Source organism: Xyrauchen texanus, chromosome 15 (assembly GCF_025860055.1).
Source record: "Xyrauchen texanus isolate HMW12.3.18 chromosome 15, RBS_HiC_50CHRs, whole genome shotgun sequence".
Lineage (NCBI taxonomy): Eukaryota > Metazoa > Chordata > Actinopteri > Cypriniformes > Catostomidae > Xyrauchen > Xyrauchen texanus.
The window spans coordinates 14,484,270-14,502,124 of NC_068290.1; the positions used below are offsets into that span (position 1 = coordinate 14,484,270).

General features: G+C 37.7%; 1 protein-coding gene across 1 annotated transcript; it reads right to left on the reverse strand.

The window, feature by feature from the left end:
• Positions 1–865: 865 nt before the first annotated feature.
• Positions 866–12,380, reverse strand: oprd1b (opioid receptor, delta 1b). Its single transcript, XM_052144578.1, has 3 exons — positions 11,925–12,380; positions 4,616–4,971; positions 866–3,329 (listed from the first exon to the last, which is right to left on the reverse strand). Exons 1-3 carry the CDS (start codon positions 12,158–12,160, stop codon positions 2,800–2,802), a joined length of 1,122 nt encoding a protein of 373 aa, XP_052000538.1. The 5' UTR covers positions 12,161–12,380; the 3' UTR covers positions 866–2,799.
• Between the last annotated feature and the right edge of the window lie 5,475 nt (positions 12,381–17,855).

Here is a 17,855-nt window from a genome sequence, read left to right on the forward strand (position 1 = left end):
GCACCATTTGAATTGATCGTCTCAGCACATTAGCGTATGAATGGCGCGCTCTGCTGGTGGGTGTGATCACATTAGCTATAATGAGCTCAGCCAGCTAAAACATGTACATCACTTTGTTTCATACAGATTATATTGCAGCAGAATATTTGTTTTAAATTTGAGTTGTTTTATTTAAAAGTAGACATTTTAAGATTACTTTAGACATATGGTTCACGTTTGTGTGATAAGTATTCGCGGAGTTTCAGTAAATTTTTGTGACGTCTTTCAGAAATATGCTCGTGAACACAGAGACGTCTGATAGCTCACCCGTTTTATTTTCTTTATTTTACAAAAGCACACTGTTTTGTTGTTATTGTGAGTGTACACAAATAAAAGTAGACCCTTTATTTCTAATGATGTCTTACACTTATCTGTATACCCAAATTTTAAGTTGTTTCTGCTGTAATTATTAAAATATCCAGCAGGACACGCCGTCGCGTCCGCCGACCCCAGATGGTTAAAAGAGAAATATGTATTTGATGACTTACAGAAATAAAATTTCTCTCATTATTTTTGTGGTATTCAGGCACTAAAAACTATACTGTCACATTGCCCAGACAGATCTTTCTTTTGATATATGACTTATCCATTGATGTGCTATGTGAAAGACAAAAAAAAGTACATATTTCTACCCCATTATCTCTAGGGGCGTTAATTTGCAAAGCAAATATTTTGAGTCCTCATTTTGGTATTTTATGTAACAAATGCATAAGTGATTATTACCTCATATGCCTGACTTATGTATACATGACTTAAAAATTTTAAGCGTAAACTTTTATCGTGATACAGAACCCATTGGCGGGTCCATAGAGTCTGTAGGGTCTAAGAGGTTTAATGTAAAGAATGTATTAGTATATGCAGAAATTGACATTAGCCAACATTAATACATTCTAAAAAATATTGTTCATTACCACCTAATCAAAGACGAGATGATGAATGTATATCTTAGATATTCGGTCATCTCACTCATTGATTTTTTTTGTTTTTGTTGTTTTTACAGAAATCCATGCAATCTACAGAACCATTTTAATGTTTTTTTTTTTACTTTCACAACATTGACATTGACAGTTCAAATAATTAGTTATAATTGGCTTGCATCCATTAAAAATAGATGAATGAGTAAAAATGCAACAGTTATGCAAAAGTAAATCACACTTTTTCAACTGCAAAGCGAATACTGTCTATAATACATCAACACACAGCCTTGTTTAGAGAAAGTATGTCTAAAAACTCTAGAAATGTTAACAGAAAAGTAGACATTTCAAACAAAACTCTTATAATTTAAAACAATTTGTTAAATGTCACTTAAATTTTATGATTTTAAAAAAGCTCAAAGACTTTTGCCATTTAACTCTGTCAATGAAATGCTAAAATGATTACACTAAAATTCTTCATAACTCAGTGAGAACTCTTAAGACAATATCTAAATCCCTCTGTGATAGATTCACAACAAACAACTGCTTCTAATATTAACACTGTGTACTTTATAGAGTGCATCAAACACATTTACCAATAACAACATTTCACCAATGATACCTCACCATGCACCATTAAAAAGAAATGATGTGTTGAGATTCTGTATTAAAGTTTGTTTTAACAGCATATACAGTATGTGGCAGTGCTCAAACTAACCTGTAAACCTTCTGTAATTCATTCTGAATGCACACTGAAACATACATTCTCTTTTATCCATATTTCCTTATCCTTATGTTTAATTAAATCATTTTGTTATGTAAAGGAAAGAAGCCTCTGTGCACTTTGTTAGGCAGAGACTGTCCTGACTGCATCCGAATTCCCGTACTGTTATAGAGCACTGCATTGATAGATTCTGTAGATATGCAGGTGTGTAGTATAAATACATTCCTGCACATACTACATCTACTACATTGGCATTGTTTGACTTATAACGTGCTAACAACAACTACAATTTAAACATGAAAAATACATTTCTTGGTACCTATAGAACTTACATTTTAAAACAGCAGTCTGGCTTCTAGTTCTTTAACATTTTATTCAAATCCGATGGCTCCTCTGTTCTTGTGCCCTTATAGGGATAGTGTCCACTAGTTTCACACTTCAGAATCTCAGAAAATGTAGTACATCATCCATACTTGGAGTAATCGGACATCCTACTAATTTGATGGACTGGTTTTTTCATACTCAGAAGCTGGGAAATACACATTCTAATGCAGTGTCTCTTTAAATGAAATAATCCATCTTAAAGCTTATTTTGATGTTTTGGGAAATATACCAGACAATTTGTGTAATAAGCAAAAGTAATCTATGATCAATAACCCTTTCAAGTTCCCACAAATCACAAAGGAAATGTATTCGGTTTCATTTAAAAATACGATTACGAGAATCCACATTGATGGCTCATATACCACTAATGAATGTTGATTTCCTATTGACCATTCCAGGCCAAATCTTTGATGTCTTTTTCAGTTAATTGTTAGAAGCTTAATGGCCCAAAATGATCTGCTTTCCACAATTAAGGTAACATTTTGAAGATAATTTTAGAGCCATCCACAGCGTTTCCAACTCAGTTAGGTCAAGAAAGAGAAAAAAGTGGGGGTAAAAAGCATGATGATAATCCAAAAAGAACATTTGCCTTCAGGATGTGGTTGCCATCAAGTTGTATTAACCTCATGTGGTTTCCAGTGGAGCTTAGAACTCAGTGGTGGAGATTTGAGTGACCTCAGACTGCAGGTCTTTCGGAGTCCTTGATTGTATACCAGGAGGTATCTGATCCAGGCCTAGTCATGTTGGCCGCTTCATTGACTCTGTCTTGGCACATACTGAGATGGGCTCTTTGGTGGTGCTACGGGCTCTGGAGAAGCTGCTCTGCTCCATGCGAGAACAAAATGGCCAGCAGAATTCTCGGAAGCACCTCTTGAAGTTTTCATCCAGGAACGCATACAGAACTGGGTTGAGGCTACTGTTCATGTAGCCCAGAGCAATACACAGATGCCAGCAGGCCACCACGAGCAGATTTTTTTGGTCGATCTCAACCATGGTCTTGACAATTATGAAGATATGGATGGGGGTCCAGCAGATGATGAAGGCTGCCACCACCACCAGGACCATGCGAGTGATGCGACGAAGGTTTCTATCCTTTTCTTTAGAGCCAGAGAGCAAGCGCACACTCTTAAGGCGAAGAATCATTAGGCCGTAACAAATGGTGATGACCATAATAGGAACCACAAAGGCGAAAATGAAGACACAGATTTTGGTCACGGTATCCCAGTACCAGTCTGGGTCTGGGAATTTCACCATGCAGACCGTTTTGCCTAAAGAGAACCCCAGAATATTAGAATATAACACAAATATTAAAAAGATTTCCTTGGCCTAATAACATTTCTTGATTGAAAATACTGATTGTTTTAAACTTTCATGACCAATATTTTTGAATGAACACCCATACAAAAATCGACAATTCACATGGTTATTTTCACATGCAAATTAGTTTTGGTGCAAACTTGCTGCAAATTGTCTATAATGGTTTTTCTGCAGGTTCATCACTACCGGAAAAAAGCTGCAAACTTCTGGCAAGCATTTGCAGGGAATCACAAGCTTTTTGCATGTGACAATGTTGAGAGGCAAATTTCCCATGAACTCTCAATTTTTGTAGGCACATTTTGTAAGGCAGATAAGGCAGTGAGATGTTATGACATAGGATATTTTTTTTAAAGTTGTGACAGGAATTTTGTGACTTTTAGTCCATGTGGCTCCTTACACGTATCACGGCAGATATGAGGTGAAATATCAACTATGTGGCACTTAAAGAGAGTTACATTTTCTCCCAAACAGATGAGGTTTTAAAGGTTAATGCTCTATTGAATTTTAACTCAAAACCTACCCCCTACCCTAAATCTTAACTTTAAACCTAAATGTTAGTGCCATAAAAAGCAAAGTGTGACAAGAAAATTGCAATTGCTGTATCATGCACGTTGCATTACAGGTCATGTATTATAGTTAAAGTGTCATAACATTTGTTATGTATGAGAAACAGGGCATTTGAATTTATGAATTTATAGTATGCAGTTTTACTCGTGATTTATGTGAAAGGGGGAAAAAAAGTTGTTGTAGCGCCTCTAGTGTTTATTTCACCAGGAAAGTGATTCTCTGTGAAAAGATTCTATGAGATCAGGTTGGATGTTTGTCCTATCAATTCCTTGCTAGAATGAGTCCCTCCCCCTAATACCACCTGAGACCAACTAGCAAATCATGGTTTATGGTGACTATTTAAAATACGTTGATTGCTAATTGGCTATATACTGTAGCTGTTTAATACTGTTGATATGCCCACCCAAACTTCCTGTTTCAATAGGATATTCTTCAACACAGGAAAGAAAGCTGTGCCTGTCAAGCGATTTTAAATGCCACAAATTCCAAGAACCTCAAATGCTACAGCTTTTCTGACACTTTCAAACAGATGCTTTAGAGAAACACTATGAGTTGAATATCAGTGAAACTTGAAATAAAGATCTGATTGGGTAAAAAAAAAAAAAAACATTTCAAATCAACTACAGAGATAATTTTTTAAATGCCTTAGCCAAACTCATCTTGTTCTCACCTGTATCTGTCACTCTAGTCACAGCCATGGCCATGACTGGGAAGCCGATGGAAGATGACAGAATCCATACACAGATGTTGATGATCTTTGCCTTGACGGGTGTGCGAAAGTCCAGAGCTCTGATTGGGTGGCACACGGCAATGTAACGATCCACACTCATCATTGTCAGTGTGAAAATACTGGTGAACATATTGTAGTAGTCGATAGCAATGACCACTTTGCACAAGAGCTCACCGAAAGGCCAGGTGTTCATTAGATATTTGGCACTCTGAAAGGGTAGAGTGCTGGTGGCTAAAGCATCAGCCAGAGCCAAGTTAAAGATGTAAATGTTGGTAGCTGACTTCATCTTTGTGTACCTGTTAAAGAAAAGAGCATAAATCTCAGCTTGAGAGATTAGTTACACAAGCACTTCATAGTTTTTGCATTCTTTTTTTAATCTTTAGTGTGTCATCTGCACCTGGGTTTGCAATGAAGATATGAGCTTACATAAATTATGAATGCATGTGCAGATGAATGGGATGCACTGATTGCACATGATTTGAAACTCCTCTTTGCTTCACCCTTTTCACTAGGAATATCACATTGGATTAACAATGATCATGATCTACTCCAAAAATGGGGAAAAAATAACCATATGTGCTCATTTAATACACTTCCACCCTTTAATTCCTTTGAAGAAATGTTCCAGTACAAGTTTTCCTCAATTAAAAGAATTTGTGGCATGATGTTGATCACCAAAGAAATGAATTTTGACTCATCCCTCGTTTAAAAAAATAAATAAATAAATAAATTTGGCACCAGACAAATATTATAGATGCTAACATTATTTTAGTGTGATGAAATCTCTGTTCTAAATTATTTTATTTTGAGTAAATCCCTTACATGGATTACTGAGGTTACAGTGTCATAGCAATGAAGGTTTAGTTTTGGGTATAACATCACAGAAATAAGGTTAGTAAGCAATTTTATTACACTAAACTCATGTCAGCATGTATAATATTTACGTCTTTTGGCTATACTTTTGAAACAGAGTGTATTTTCATGTTTATGGACTGGCTCCATTCAATTCCATGATAAGTGTCCTCCTGTAACCAAAATGTTTTATATGTTATATTGACCTTGTATTGAAACTGGGACATTCCTTTAATTTCAGTAATTAAATCTGCAATAATCTGAAATTGTGAAAATTATGACGTGAATTGGTACATTTATACATCTGATTCCACTGATTTGTTAGAAATGTGAAAACGATGGAATGCATTTATATTTTTTGATTTCAGTAGTTTGTTTGGTTACCTTGGTTGCACAGTATTACACAGTAGATTTTTCCCATGCAGTAGTCATTGTTTTCAAAATGCATTGCTTTCAAAACAGTTTTTATTTTTAAAGATGTATGCACCAGTAGTAGCATCAAACAGAATGGCAAAAATATATAATAAATATACATGTATGCCTTTTATGTGTGGAATTCCAAAAAAAACTATTTACAGCAGCTTTTCAAATGAACGTCTTATTTGTAATCTATCCATTCATAACAACATTAAATTACGGTGACTTAAAGTGTCTTTCTGTGATATCATGCAATAATCATATAATCATCTCATAATCAATCAGTATCTGGGAGCCATCTCTGATGAATGATGGGGCATGAAATGATGCAACAACACAACCATGGTGATTAAAGAAAAGACACCAATGCTAAATGTATAAATTATAATTCATTTATTATCCTCTCAAAGCTTTAGAGATTTGTCTGGTGCCTGCACACTGTGATTTCTATTGAGGACTTGGCATTTGAAGTCTCTCAGAGCTTAAGAGAGAAGACAGAGTATCCATTAGTGACACTACAGTTTATTGCTCTCTTTTACAAGGCCATAAGTGTAATAATAAGAAGACATCCATTATGCTGTGTGTATAACATGTTTTGTTGCATATACACGACTCATGTTTGTATTCCTAAATTTACACTAGTCCCGCTTTCAATGGGAAATGCTGGTTTGCTACATGTTGTCGATGTGCACTCTATTTAGTGATTTTTTTTCACACCATTTTGTTTTGTTAGGAATATAAAATAATGTTTGCACCATTAATGAGTGGTCCCTTTTTATTTAGCGCTGAATAGCTTGAGTGGTCATCATTTTTGGATGGGTGTGTGTCATATATCTTGTTATATGTTTATTATTGATAAAGGCAAGGAATATACTGTCTCTACAGTATACTCTCTTTAAAAAGTGTTAACCTTCTCTTGTTAGCTGATATGACCCTTAGAAATTAGTTTTATTGGTGTAACCTAATGTAGTCAGTTTGTTTTAGTCATAATCATATTATTGACTTGAATAAAACTAATTTAGATGTTACCACATGAAGCACTTTTTTAGGTTATTTAAAAAAAAATGGTCTTGTTTCAAGACAAAAATTCAGTCTAATTTTTATACTGTAAGTAAAGCACTTTGCCAACTTTTTGAGGTTCAATTAATAAAAATGTGAGGGGAAATTTGAGTTACAATGTAAAATCTATTCACGTCATATTCTTATTTCTAATCAAAACTTTAGGGAGAATTGTTAATGAGCTTATTTAATATTGAAACATTTCTGCTTGGAGGCTGCAGCGATTGGTGTGCTTCTGCTCCTTTCTTTTTCCTCCTTTACTATTATCTTCATAGCTTAAAATGTACCATTTATTTTTGAAATATCCCTATAATGGGGAAGGCAAATGTGAAAGGCAGACATACCAGACATATGATTAGCCCATTCAGTCTGTTCCTCTTAGGAAACAGCTTTGAACTCTTGAAGATTCACTACATAATATGAAATGCATTGTGAATGGATATGCAAGATGTGATCTAGCTGAATGAATTGTAATGGTTCTGTCCTCTAAACCACTTTTAGGGAGTAGATCAAAGACTCTCAGCTAGTTCAGGGTTGTCTAGTTTGAAAAATTCATAGTTCTCCACATTTTTGTGCATTTGGAGACAGTGTTTCTAATAATGAGTTGATAAGAGGATAGTTTTGGCCTCTTTGGGAAAAGCTTGATTATTTTTAGTTTTGTTTTATATACCAAGTACTGTACGACTTGAAAGCTGTGGACTACATACACTCACTGAGCACTTCATCAGGAACACTACGGTCCTAATAAATCGTCAACATGGTCTACTGCTGTTGCAGCCCATCCGCCTCAAGATTCGATGTGTTGTGCATTCTGAGATGCTATTCTGCTCATTACAATTATACAGAATGGTTATCTGAGTTACCGAAGTCTTTGTCACCTCGAATCAGTCTGGCCATTCTCCGTTGACCTCATACTAATGGTTGATGGGAACATTAAGTGAAGCTCCTGACCCATATCTGAATGATTTTATGCATTGCTCTGCTGACACACGATTGGCTGATTAGATAATAAGTAGGTGTACAAGTGTTCCTAATAAAGTTCTCAGTTAGTGTATTTATACTTCAACAGTTAACATACAATCCTTCACCAAAGTCTTAAATTATGTATAGTCAAACAGAGATAATAGTATGCACATAAGGTCAAATCTGATTATTGCTTGCTTATACAATCTCATGAATCACTCAGCAAAAGATTATTGCATGATTGTCAAGCATGTCAGCCAGCTGTTGAGCAATGAGGCTTTGAGTTGTAAATGCTGTTTTGCAAATCAATATGTTGTTTATCTAAAATAAACTAGGATACACTTGTTTTTTTCTAAGCTAAATCAGTAGGGTGATGCTGTTTGGACTAGTTTTGTTCTCTGTGTCCATGCTGAGTGGTAGGTTGTCATGGGCACCCTCAGGAAAGCACATCTACAGCCTCTCATTTTTCATCCCTTACATATTCCACAAATGTATTATATTTGTATCAAAACTCCATGTCCACCATCTTCTTTGTATATACAGTAAATGCTATGTTCCTTGGGTTATATACAGGGCTGGACTGGGAAGAGAAATCGGCCCAGGATTTTACATGGCAACTGGGGGGTGGGGGGGGGCTTATTGTTGCTTATCGCGGCCCATTCGGCACGTTTCGCGGCTGCTCTGTTCTCCCGATGGTCATTCCGCCCCTGATCGGCCCAAAAGTGCATCGGCCCACCTGAAAATGCCCAGTATGCCAGATTACCAGTCCAGCCCTGGTTATATATGAACAATGTTTAGATTTTTTTGGACTGTCTGTAGAAACTAGTTCTTATGTTACCCTTTAGATGCAGTTCACACCAAACACGTTTATGTGCTTTGTAATAATGCACGTTTAAATAAATAATTTTTTAAATGTTAACATGCGCTAGACAAACGTCTTTTGACGGTTGCGCTGCATCTGTTTTTTCAGCGTATCGTGCAGGTATGCTTTTTTTTTTATAATTGTTAAGGCTCCTTTACACAGCCAAGTTAAAGGGATAGTTCACTCACAAATTCAGTCATTGTTTACTCACCCCTGTGTTCTAATCCATATGATTTTATTTTTCTTAACACAAAGGGGGAAATTTTGTGCTCAGTGATGTCATAGAATAGCAGCTTATGTTCACCACTTCTTCAAGCTTCAAAAGGATGCAAAAGTATAATGTAGATATCTAATAAATTATTGTATGCGACTCATGCCTTATTCTGAAGAAATATGAAATGATTTGGTGAGAAACAAACCAAAATCTAATGTTTTGTTTAGTAAAAATCCTGATTAAACATTGCTGTACTGAGTGCATTCATGAGAGTGCACAAGAGCAACAGAATATACAGCCAACCCTCACAAGATGGGCTGTTCAACAGAAATTAGCTTTGATTATCTATCACCACAGCTATAGTAACAACAGAACACAACACAGCTGCGCACAGATCAGAAATGACAAAACATGTCGAAGTGGAGATTCATTTCTATACCCAGCCTTATTTGTTTGAACCAGAGTACTCTGAAATCAAACACAGAGAAATGGAAGAAGCTGAGGCAGCCACATTCACACCGTATCCTAATCGGTCACCAAAAGACACACAATAAAAGGTATCTTTTGTCCTAACCAGCTGTGAAGAGCGATGAGACATTCTGTCAATCATTTGGTTTCTATTTGCAGTGTCAGGCCAAGCAGCCCCATCCACTATAAACTGGCACCAGCCCAAGATCTTTGTCAGTATTTTGAAGCCAGCATCTCACTAGCCGGTTAAAAATGGCAGAGGGTATCACACCTACAAACTGTTTCCCTGTGGTCTCGCTTTTCTTGAGAAGAAGACAACAAGGAATATGTGACAGAGATGCACATATAAAAATACATTGTCCATGGAATAAGGGGAAAACATGTGGTTCAGGGGGGCACAAGGTGCAAACAGGCAGTTCAAGGGGGCACAAGGGGAGCAGAGGAACAAGGCAAGGTCAGGGAGCAGATCAGGTGGGCGGCCAGGAGACCAAAGAAACCAGAGCAGATCAGGCGGACGGCCAGGAGACCAAGGAGACCAGAGCAGATCAGGCGGGCGGCCAGGAGACCAAGGGGACCAGAACAGATCAGGCAGGTGTCCAGGAGACCAAGGGGACCAGAGCCGATCAGGGGGGCAGCCAGGAGACCAAGGAGACCAGAGCAGATTAGGCGGGTGGCTAGGAAACCAGAGCAGATCCGGGGGACGGCCAGGAGACCATGGGGATGACCTCAAGGTGGGGACTGGGTCAGGAGGCCTGGGAGGTGGCCGCAGGGCTGAGATCGGGTCAGGAGGCCTGGGAGGTGGGCGTAGGACAGGAAATGTGTCAGGCGACCTGGGAGGTGGCCGCAGGGCTGAGAGAGGGTCAGGAGGCCTGGGAGGCAGCTGTAGGACAGGGTCAGGAGGCCTGGGAGGCAGCTGTAGGACAGGGTCAGGAGGCCTGGGAGGCAGCTGTAGGACAAGGGTAGGAGGCCTGGGAGGCAGCTGTAGGACAAGGGCAGGAGGCCTGGGAGGCGGTCGCAGGACAGGGACTGGGTCAGGAGACCTGGGTGGTGGCCGTTGGACAGGGACTTGGTCAGGCAGCCTGGGAGGTGGCTGCAGGGCCGAGGCAGGGTCAGGAGGCCTGCGAGGTGGCCACAGGACAGGGACTTGGTCAGGAGGCCTGGGAGGCGGCCACAGAACAGGGAATGGGTCAGGAGGCCTAGGTAAAGCGGACGGAACCACAGAAGGAGGAGTCTCAGGGGAAGCGTGTGGAGCCGCTGGTAGAATGGTCTCTGGGGGAGCGGGTGGAGACAAGGGAGGATTTGTCTCTGGGGGAGCGCAAATTGGACCGGTTGCTAGGGAGGATAGAGTCAAATGGGGTAACCTCCTCGTGGTCGCTATAATCTGGTTCTCGCTTTCAGTGTTGCGCATGGGGATTTGTGCATGGATGCCGCAGAGAATAGTGTGGGCCTCCACACGCTATGTCTCCGCAGTAACGTGCTCAACAAGCCACATGCTAAAATGTGTGGATTGACGTCTCAGATGCGGAGGCAACCGAGATTCGTCCTCTGCCACCCGGACTGAGGTGAGTAACTACGCCACCACGAGGACCTAGAGCGCATTGGGAATTGGGCATTCCAAATTGGGGAGAAAGGGGGAGGGAAAAAATATATAACCAACAGTATTTTTGACAACAAAATCTAAGCAACAACTATTGTATTACCAACAGGGAAATTCAGTTAACAGTGACATTGAGCAGTGACATATCCAGTTTTGACAGAGCTGCTGATAAAATATTTTTAATGATCAGCATCGGATGATTAGATGAAAAGAGAATTGGAGATCATCCCTAATATTTAAGCTGACTGGATTTCTAAAACTAATAACGATGATTAGTCTGATCTGCTGAGACCCTATCATAAAATGGACAAAAACAGGTACAGAGGATGAGTACAATTTGAATATGAAGACCGTTTTTCTTTGTTTGACTGTTTATAGATGTATTTGTTTGTGGGTGAATAAAAAAAAAAACTCTCTGTTTAATTCATTTTAAGAGGAATCAATTCTGGAAAAACCCAGTAGAACGTGAAAAACATTACCATTTTTATTATTATTATTTATCTTAATCGCTGTTCAAATCGCAAATTGCAATACATTTTTTTAATATTCGCAATATGACTTTTTGTCCAAATCGTGCAGCCCTATTTCAGATGCAGCTTCTGTGCCACATTGGCAGCTGCTTTTTTAAATCAATAAAATTCGGTCTGCATTACCTGCACTTAGCATTGGATCGTGAACCAGTAAAGTGGGTTTTACTTCTCAGCTATTATTCTCCAAGCTATGATAAAATATTGTCAATTAAATAATAAGGTTTTGCCCTCTACGGGAGACTTTGAGAATTTATCGAAAATGTTGTTTAATAAACAAGTTATCTTACCTTACCACACCGTACATTACCAGAACATTTCCAAACAGCCCCACAACGCAAATGACGGAGTACAAGGCGGTAATGCACACAGCTATAACGACTGCCGTGTTGCCTCTCACCGCCTTCTGTTCACTGTCTCCGCTGATGTTAGACAGCAGTTGCGCTGGTTCCTCCGTAAAGGTTGTGTTGTGCCGAAATAACGGATAATCAAAGGAATCGCTAACAGTCACAGTTGGAAGCTCCATTATGCTCCTTCTCTGACAAGACTTTAAGCTTTAATAAGCTGCACAGTGTGAAATACCTTTAAATTAAGTAGACTGGAAAATGTTCTATATATTTGATGTATCAAAATGTGTTTCCTATATGAAGCGGTTGGATGAACCAACTCCACTGGTCCTTTTACGCTGTTGTGATAATCGTTCAGTAAAGAAGAGCTCTGTTCTCCTCTTCTCTGGAGCGCACTCGAGTTCCAACTGCGCGCTCTGTTGTGATGCGCTCACGCTTTCCCCTGGTGTAAAAGCCAACTGCGTGGGGAGACAAGTGGAACACATGGAAACTACTGCGCGCACACAGAAAAAGTGACTCGTGAACCAATGCTTTTTTACTTTTAACATTGCGTTTATTATATTTGTCCATACTGTCCAAATCAATCTATCTATCTATCTATCTATCTATCTATCTATCTATCTATCTATCTATCTATCTATCTATCTATCTATCTATCTATCTATCTATCTATCTATCTATCTATCTTATTCATTTTATGGCTTTTACCTTTTAACACATTTTATTTTCTCCACGTTTTGACTGAAGGAATATTCCATGTTCAATACAAATTAAGCTCAATCTGAAGCATATGTGGCATAATGTTAATTGCCACAATTTATTGTGACTTGCTGCTCCTTTCCTTAAAAAAAAAAAAGTTAAATGTTAAAATATTCACTATTTCAAATGTATTGCCACAAGACGTAAACAAATATGTGTACTACCATGATATTAGTGTGATTAAATCGGTTGCTAACCTTTTCTGTGTAAAGTTATAGCCAATTGCACAAATTTGTTGATGATTCAACTTCAACAAACCATAAAACGACTTTTAAAAATATAATATACATACGTTTTAACAGAAAATTTGATGTAAGTGCTTTTATAAAATTGTAAGCTTCACATGTATGCCTTTCAACTCTCAAGAAATTGTCCTAATTCACTTTTATTGTAAGTGCATCACTGTAAACTTGATTTTTTATTTTTTTATTTTTTTTTTTTTTTTGAAAATGTGTTTTTGGTAATCAACATTATGGCACAAATGCTGCCAATTAAGCCCAACTTTTATGGGACCCAGAATATTCGTTTAAGGTGTTAAAGTTCCTTCTATTAATATTCCAATATAGTATACTGTAATTTGCATATTCATTAATTAAGATGAATGGGAGGTGTTTTATCCAATTATCCTGCTGTCAAAAAACATTGTACTATAGTGTGAATAACAGGTAATGACAGTTATTAGTGGTGCTTTATAAGACAAATGTACACTGCAACAAATCTGATAACCAGTCATAGCAGGATGTTAGTTTTAAAATCATCCTGTCTTATTAACATTCTCCTATAATGTTTGCAGTTTCTTTAATTCTCCAGGTCTTAACACCAATCTGAAAGAGAAAACTGCCAAAACAAAATAAAATGCAAGATTAATGGATATGATCAATGCTTTTCATTTCTGTGTGTTGGGGGATGAATGTTTAGAAATCGTGTTGAACTCACTGATGGTTTAAAAATGAGCCAATGCTTTGAGAAGTGACAGATTTTGTGATATTTTCAAGCCTTGCTCTTGGCTTAATTTCCAAAAAAGTGGACACCATCTGGAGGCTTTGTATTCATATCTTAGGAACAAGATGTTAATACATGTTGTTTTGGTGCCTCTTAACACATTACAAGTGCATACTACAACTTGTGGTACACTCTACATGTAATTCTTCATCTTGTTATATTTTCTTGTGTTTGGCTGACCAGATATCTAGTGGCTCCCCAATGTATCGGAGAAATACGACAATGAGCAGGTAGCTGGAGCTGGTATGTAACCTCATTAATTTGTCTAATAATTTTGAATAATTTTGGCAGCAGGACCGAGACAGGGTTAGGAGGCCAGGGAGGCAGCCACAGGACAGGGACTGTGTCAGGCGGCAGAACCGCTGGAGGAGGAGTCTCTGTGGGCGGAGCAGTGGAAGACTCCGTGTGCAGAGCCGTGGAAGAGTCCGTGGGCGGAGCTGGGAGGGGCTCAACGAAGGCAGGTGGAGCTGGGAGAGGCTCGACGAAGAGAGACAGAGCCATGGAAGGCAGAGCCGTGGGATTAGTTAACTCACAATGGCTCATGTCTATCTACTTATCTATTATATGCACCTTCACTGCTGCATCAGTTACCAAAAGAAGCTGATAGACCTTCCCATGTGGATTCTGATGGTACTTTCTCAGGTTGTTAAATCATTACACACTGACCAGGTACTATACCAAGACTACCCTCTGGAGGCAGCTCACATGTATTCTAAACGTGCTTCTTAGTGTTTCACAGTTTTGGACAAGGCTGTCAGACATAAGATTGACATCTCCTTTGTAAAAGTCTGTGGTTCCGAGCAAGAATATGGGGTGGCCTGAGACATTTGTAGAGGGCTTGGTCCAGTTTCGTTTTGGTTGTCCTTCCTGCATTGCTGGTCATCATGAAGTTTTGCTTCATCTTCCATTACTGACAAAATTTGCTCTTTGGACACTTCATTTTGTTTGTGTTCACTGTTTTCTATGGTATCTCTGCATACTCCTCTTCATTATCAACCTCAACTTCAATCCTTTGGTTTTTGAAAATTACAGGAGTGAGCCTAACCTTTGATTTTGATTTGAGAAAATGGTGTTGTTGATCCGCATTCTTTTTAAGCTCTGTCAAAAATTAAAGCGACTCTTGCTTAACATTGCTGCTAAGTATTGTGGAGGGAATCTTTATTCCAAAACAGTCTTTCGATTCCAGTTGTTTTGAAAGTAAATTTAGCAACATGTCATTTTTAATCAACAGTCTCTCTTTATCCTTCTTTTCATTTTGCAGTTGATCAGCTAGAGTTCGTACTTTTGCTTTCTTTACCTTGATCTCACATTCCAATATGTCCGTCTAACACTTCTGCAGATGCTGTCCAATTTGTTTGACCAAAATCACAGACCATCCATCTAGCTTGGTGTTCATTCTTAGATGCTGTGTCAAAATGTGTGTTAACAAAACTGAAGGGTGTTAGAGCTGTTCAAGGTGCCTATTAATATGTAAATACACAGCTATCTATTTGACTAATCAGACTGACATACACAGTCAAATGCATTTACAAAATACAAACTTATCAAATTCTGTATAAATCTGTCAAGTGTACACTTCATTTCCAACAGTTCAATATGTTATTCTAATTTTATAGCTTTAACCTATGCTTATTGTTCAATTCTAACTCAGCAGTTAAGAAAACAAATAAACCACATGCAGGCTATTGTGCTTTTTTGCACACTTATGAGAAATCACACTTATAAATTCTTTCTGAATCCTAGTTCAGAAGGCTAAATAACTTGTTTTAGACTCTTTCTGTATCTCTCAGCAGAAGGCATGTTAACTTTAAGTTGCACAAACTTTCATCTATGCAGTTTTTTCTAACACTAAAAATGTATTTCCAAACTTCTCATAGATGGATGATAAAAAGCTCAATTTGCAACTTACAATACTGGTATAATGCACAATTTCTGAATTCTCTCACAATAAAGAATGGTACAATTCTCTAACAATTTAATAATATAATTATTTTGCTAATTTACAGCAAAGAATAAATATAGCATGGTAATTTATTCTGTTGAACTTATTAGCGCTGATTGTTTAGCACCTTGTCAGAAATTACAAATTCCTGCAGAAGTTTCAGTCTCAAGCTATTTTTATTTTTATACAGATTCTACAGTCCTTAGATGACCAGACCAAATTGTACTCTTTAACAATTCATAAAGACTCCAAGAGGACTGGACCAAGCCTAACTTAACAGTGTTCAATTAATTAGCTTTTACAATCTCTGTATGACTGTACCAAATTATTTAACAATTCCAACAGACTCCAAAGAAAGTACCAAGCTTACAATTTACAGTGTTACATTCATCAGCTCCTACAAACCCTAGATGACTGAACTAAATGGTTCTCTTTTAACAGTTCTTAAAGATTCCAGAAAAAGGACCAAGCTTAAATCTAACAGTGCTACACTGTATATTGTGACTCCACTACATAAAGTTACAGATCTGCTTACTTAAGTGTGTTCTTTGTTCCTTAAGAGAGCTGTTAAGTTTCACTCACCAAATTAGGATCTTTGTGATAGAGCCCAAATGTTACAAATAAATTGTGTCCACGGACGTAGTTGTGTTCTGTTTTCAACATGAAACAACTGTAGATTCTCCAAGAGTTTTCTGTTCACTTGATGAGTTGCAGTTGATGAGTTGTGTCCTATTGAAGTTGATGTGTTTCTTCTTATCTGTCTCTCCTGGCTGGCTCGCCAAATTATTAGTTTTTCTCGTATTTGGCTGGCCAGATATCAAGAAGCTCGCCAATGTTTCAGAGTTCTTCTAATACATAAAAAAGAGTAAGCAAAACCCTGAAATGCATACTGTAGGGAAAACTTGAGAACTATTGCTGTAAGTTTGAACCTGATATTGAACTGAGTTGTTACCTGAGCTACAGGTGAAACTCGAAAAATTAGAATATCATGCAAAAGTTCATTAATTTCAGTAATTCAACTTAAAAGGTGAAACTAATATATTATATAGACTCATTACAAGCAAAGTAAGATATTTCAAGCCTTTATTTGATATAATTTAGATGATTATGGCTTACAGCTTATGAAAACCCCAAATCAGAATCTCAGAAAATTAGAATATTGTGAAAAGGTTCTGTATTGTAGGCTCAAAGTGTCACACTCTAATCAGCTAAACACCTGCAAAGGGTTCCTGAGCCTTTAAATGGTCTCTCAGTCTGGTTCAGTTGAATTCACAATCATGGGGAAGGGCCGACATTTCTGTATTTAAAATCCTTTTTTTTATTGATTTCATGTAATATTCTAATTTTCTGAGATTCTGAATTTGGGGTTTTCATAAGCTGTAAGCCATAATCATCAAAATTATATCAAATAAAGGCTTGAAATATCTTACTTTGCTTGTAATGAGTCTATATAATATATTAGTTTCACCATTTAAGTTGAATTACTGAAATTAATGAACTTTTGCACGATATTCTAATTTTTAGAGTTTCACCTGTATATCTGAGCTGAGTTAAAAATAACTGTTGTTTCTGAGCACTTTATTAGGAACACTATGGTCCTAATAAAGTTCTCAACATAGTCTTCTACTGTTGTAGCCCATCCGCCTCAAGGTTTGACATGTTGTGCATTCTGAGACGCTATTCTGCTCACTACAATTGTACAGAGTGGTTATCTGAGTTACCACAGCCTTTCTTTCTTCTCGAACCAGTCTGGCCATTCTTTGTTGACCTCTCTCATCAAGACATTTCCATCTGCAGAATTGATGCTCAATTGATGTTTTTTGGCACCATTATGTGTAAACTCTAGAAAATGTTGTGCGTGAAAATACCAGGATATCAGTAGTTACAGAAATACTCAACCAGCCTGTCAGGCACCAACAATAATGCCACAAACAAAAACAAAGAGATTGAATTTTTTCCCCATTCTGATTGATGATGAGCTGATCTGTTGATGTAAACATTAACTGAAGCTCCTTACCTGTATCTCCTTGATTTTATGCATTGCACTGCTGCCACGTGATTCGCTGATTAGATAATTGTATTAATAAGTAGGTGCACAGGTGTTCCTAATAAAGTGTTCAGTGAGTGTAAGTATGATATGCAGGGTTGGGGAATAATGGAATACGTGTAAT